The sequence below is a fragment of the Terrapene carolina genome, unplaced genomic scaffold (genome assembly GCF_002925995.2).
Source record: "Terrapene carolina triunguis isolate 2854851 unplaced genomic scaffold, T_m_triunguis-2.0 Scaffold53, whole genome shotgun sequence".
Classification (NCBI taxonomy): Eukaryota; Metazoa; Chordata; order Testudines; family Emydidae; genus Terrapene; species Terrapene triunguis.
The window spans coordinates 3,211,064-3,215,773 of record NW_020664404.1 but is presented as its reverse complement, the minus strand read 5'-3'; the positions used below and the strand labels follow the sequence as shown (position 1 = coordinate 3,215,773).

At 46.8% G+C, this 4,710-nt stretch overlaps 1 protein-coding gene across 3 annotated transcripts in view; it reads right to left on the bottom strand.

The window, feature by feature from the left end:
• AAK1 (AP2 associated kinase 1) overlaps window positions 1-4,014 on the bottom strand; it is a 125,251-nt gene extending 121,237 nt beyond the window's left edge. For all 3 annotated transcript variants that reach the window (XM_026657716.2, XM_024201253.3, XM_024201255.3), the window contains exons 1-2: window positions 3,808-4,014; window positions 3,209-3,562 (exon numbers count right to left, since the gene is read on the bottom strand). In XM_026657716.2, coding sequence (XP_026513501.1) covers window positions 3,209-3,371 — 163 coding nt within the window. In that variant the 5' untranslated portion in view covers window positions 3,372-3,562; window positions 3,808-4,014. The remainder of the gene's footprint in view (window positions 1-3,208; window positions 3,563-3,807) is intronic.
• Window positions 4,015-4,710: the final 696 nt, after the last annotated feature.

Genomic DNA, 4,710 nt, shown 5'->3' with positions numbered 1-4,710 from the left:
ACCTCAATTGGATTAAAGAAAGATGGCTGTTCATAGATAGGGTTGCCAACCCTCCAGGATTACCCTGGAGTCTCCAGAAATTAAAGATTTATCTTTAAAAATTATGTCATGTGATGAAACCTTCAGTAATACGTCCAACCAAAATTGGCAACCCTATTCCTAGAGGGACTGAAAAAGTCATCCTTTAAATTCACTTTAACCATAGAATACAGAGATATCTGTATTAGTACTCTATCATCATCCAAATTCCTCACCCCATCTACCTTACTCCCAAATTAAAAATCAGGGCTTTTTGTTGCAGGAAAACAAGCGTCCAAACAGAATTTGTATACAGAGAGGAACACACTCATTTTTATGGCGGTTCGGGGGGAAGGATAGAAATCCACCCTGGGTGAGGGGGAGAAATAGTGTTTGGAAATATCTGCCATTGGGTGCATTTCAAAGTACCGTCTCTTCCTGAGTCCCTTTATGCGCCAGGGATAAGTCATCCTCAGCGGAGTTTGTTCAGCAGGATCCAGAGGGGGCAACTAAAAGGCCCACTAGGCAGAGGGAAGTCTCCTGCCACTTGAATTCCAACAGTGCTGGTTAAACTAGTTCCTCGAGTTTGCAAGGCACACACACACTATTTCAGACTATAATTCTTCAGTCACTTTTGCAAAAATTCCATCTTGCTTCTCACTTTCTATGCCTTGTGCCACCCCACCAACGTGACATCCTTAGTTAAGCAATGGGTAGGGAAGGCTGTATTCTTACCCCAGCCAATATCTTAGTTCACCTCCACTTGGAAAGTGCCACCTAATGGGTTTCTTCCTCTAGCAGAGAAGGAGGCGGCTTCTGGGCTCAGTCTTTCAAAATTGCCAAGCGAGCACACGCAACCAGTATCATATGGGTGCAAGCAAGCTTTCCGTCCGAGATGGATCCAGATTGCACCAGCTCAAGGCCCAGGTGGCTAGGCTGCTCTCCAGATCCCTAGCACTGCCAATGCAACTCGCTTCCTTAACACCCCTGATTGAGCATTGCAGTGGCACACTGAATGTAATGCCAGCAGGCAGGAAGAATGAGAAGCTGCAGCTTGTTTGATCTATGCTGCCTCCCAAGTGACCCAGATTTCCTCAGCTGTACCCTCTGTTTAGGGAGGGTGATCGCCTCTATTCCCCCATAGCAGCATGATCTCACGGGCCACTAGCCCAATGCCCCATTAAGTGGGCTGGTGAATAGCAAGGCCTTTAAGACATGCACCAAGAAGGAGATGCTCTCAGCATCCTTAGGGATTTTTGATCAGTTGTAGCAATGGGCACATTTGAGGGAAGGGACCCAGGCACCAGCATTCAACAGGAGAACTGACTTCGCTCCTCTCACATCCCTGTAGCTTTGCTCCAAGGCATGTATCAGACCTATTTTACAGGCTTAGTTGTGCCGTGTTTACTTGTGCAAGCAGGTCGACGGCAGACTCAGGACCAGGAGTCAAATCCTGGGTCTCAGTCCCATCCCTAACCACTAAGCCATGTTTAGAACCCAGGAGTCCTTAAATCCTGGGCCTTGCTCTCAGCACACAGGCACTCATTCACAAAGGAGCTCCAGCAATAGGTTATTCTGCAGAGGTACAGGGGTATCAGGATAGCATGGCAAGGGGGAAAGCCTTTCTCCCTCCATCCCAGCCCCCTTAAGTGTGGGCTATAGAACAGATTAACTGAAATGCATACAGATACAACTTATGAGGGATGATCACGAGAGGTCCCAGGAGCATGGAAGCTTTCTTCAGGCTGCTATCAGCATACCAGGCAGGACTTGCCAGCAGCGATTACTCATCAGCAAAGAAGTCTATTTATCCCCTATGTTACAGGGATGAGGCCAGAGAGCAAGTTTTAGGCCGTGTGTGTAATGACAGCAGGAGCAGGTGGTAGTTAGCCCAGTTCATGGGTTCCTACTGCAACCAGGGCCTTAAAGAAATAGACCAAGACAGATACAGACCGTATATTTAAAGTCAGTGCCCCACCAAGCAAGAGCAAAATCACCATTGCCACCAGTTTGTGGGTTGTTCTGGATGATCCATTTTGGCCTCCTCCCCCATCTCATAGTCAATGGCGTGTGCCTGCCCCACAACCAGGCTTTCAGTCACCCTCAGGTAGGGAGCTACATATCAACCAGGACTTGAAAAGATGATTAGAGATTTCCAAGACACCACAGTGAAAGGGTGGGGAGGAGACAGGACCAAATACACTGTCCCTTCCAGGGCTCTCTGAGCTGGAATAGGCCCCCCTCCACCCAGTTCTGATGCATCAGCTTCCTTCTTCCTATTAACCCTATTCCAGGCAATCCATTTGCAGAACCCCATACAATTAACAAAACACTGCTCTGATTGAAAATTCAGAGGATGTTGAGCAAAGGATGGCCTATGAGTAGGTCTAGGGGAAGGCAGCATTATTCTGAAGGTCGAGGGTAAGGTTACTAGTGAGAAACATTCAGAAGGTTCTGTTAGTGCCTAAGCATAGGACACGCAACATTCTAGTTACAGCAGCAGTGCTCCAGATAAAACTATAGTGATAAACATAAAATTATACGCACCCCCCACCAGCTTTCTACATTGTAAGCACTTTACATCTAGTTTAGAAACACCTTTAGGATTTCAAACCCTTACTGGTGGATTTTCCCCCCTTTTTAAAGCACTTACAACTGAAACATGTAATCTAGATTCTAGTTTTCTTTGCAGTAGCCCCACATACATAGACAATCCCATACCCCAACCAGCAGTTTGCCCTACTCCCTCTGTAAAATATGCACTATAAACATAGGGAGAAATTTACTCCCGTGTATCCTCCTGACTAAGGGAGGAAAGGAGGAATCTGACTGAAGAAAGTTAGAGGAAAGACCATTGCTTTCACTGTTTATAGGTGCAGAGTTCCCTCACTATAATGTGCCATGATTTTTGTTTTTAAAGCATTCCAAGTTTCAAGCTGGGAAAAATCCAGTCCCTGCTGTTTTTATGCTCTCCTTTTAGATTTCTAAAAAGAATTAGCACTACCCCCAATTGATTTACATATCTGAAAAACAGAAAAGCTGTCAGCTGTAAATGCCATCGGATCCCAAACCCCTCCAGGACAATGAAATCTTGGGGGTGGGAAGGATTATTAAAGAAAGGCCTCAGCCTCTCTGTTCATAGGAAATGGAACAGCTTTCAAAAGGGAAAATAAAGACATTGCAATCTTACCTTCAGCCAGCACTTCATCCACCGTCACCTGGTATCTCCCAATATGGAACACCCTGCCAATGTACCCACTCCCTGCCACTGTATTACTGCCACTTCCTCCACTGGTACCAGAACCAGGGCCAGAACCGCCCTGCTCTCGACGAGAGTCAAAAAACTTCTTCATCTCTCCAAAGAAATAATTGTATTATGATTAAAGGTGATGTTGTCAAGGTCCAATTTTTTCCCCCTTCTTGATTCCAGCCAATAAAAATAATCCACTCCTAGTGGTGATTTTTTTTTTGGTTTGTTTGTTTGTTTGAAGTAGGGCAGATGCTTTTTTTCCCTCCTGGCAGGCAGAGCTGGTCAGATTTAGACCTGTAAGGATCATATGAAAACAAAGAAGGACAAACGATTACAAACCCTTGGCAAATAATCAGAAAAATAAATAAAACCCTTGTCAGATGTTCCCACCATTCCCCTAAATATAAACTCACAAAATCTTGCTTTTAATCACCCAGCCCCCAAAAGCATTGCAAGCAGTTGATTATAGACGGATGATGTACCTCTTCCTGGGCAGCTAATAAATCCATGTAACCCCCCCTTCACTCACACACACACACCTAGATGCTAAAGGGGCGGCTGTCCCAGCGCTTTGCTGCAAATAGGCTGGAGCTAGCAGCTTGGCCACAGTGTTACCATTGCTGCAGCCTCTCTGCTGGTCCTGGATGGAACATGGTTATAAGGTAACATTGCCACTTAAAGGAGGCGAACAGCAGCTGATAACCAGAGACCATTACAGGGCTGATCTGACTCCAACCCCCACCTCTCCTCCAGCTCCATCCAACCAGGAAATGAACTGTCACAGGAAGTCCCTGCTTCAATCAGGGTGGGTGGAGTGGGGAGATGGTGCATGGGTGATTTCCCATCCTCTCCCCAAAGCTGTTCTTTTTAACCCCTTAATCCCCAGCAGTATTCTCCCTCCCGCCTCCACAATAGATTTCAGCTGAAAAAACGCGAAAGGCTGGTGGGGAGGAAGGGGGCTGGGGGTGGTTTAGAGCCAAAATTAAAGCAGCAGCCGAATAAAGTGGACATCAAAGAGTGTGGTGTTTTTTTTAAACTGCAACAGACCTGCTCTGTCGCATGGCGTTCTGGGAGTGGTAGTTCTCCCAGGTGACTGCCCAAGCCAGCTGTGAAAGGAGAGGGACTACAATTCCCAGAATGCACCAGGAGAGGAGCTGGCGGGGTTGGAGTAAAGCGTGATGATGCGTTTAGTTGTCAACCTTATTCGGTGCCCCTTGGCTGGGTGGCTGAGGTGATGGAGCCTGGGCTGCAGGATGATGGGTTTGATTAATAGTATAAAGAAATCACCCCCACTCCTTCCCTCACTGGCTTGCCGCAAGGGCGCCTGGGAGTTGTAGTTTCTCTGTACCCTATGGAAGCCGCAAGAGGGACGACATGATCCTGGCCAGAAGAGCAGAGCACCCAATAATGTTTTCCAGTGGAGCTGATTTCCTGAGCCCCCT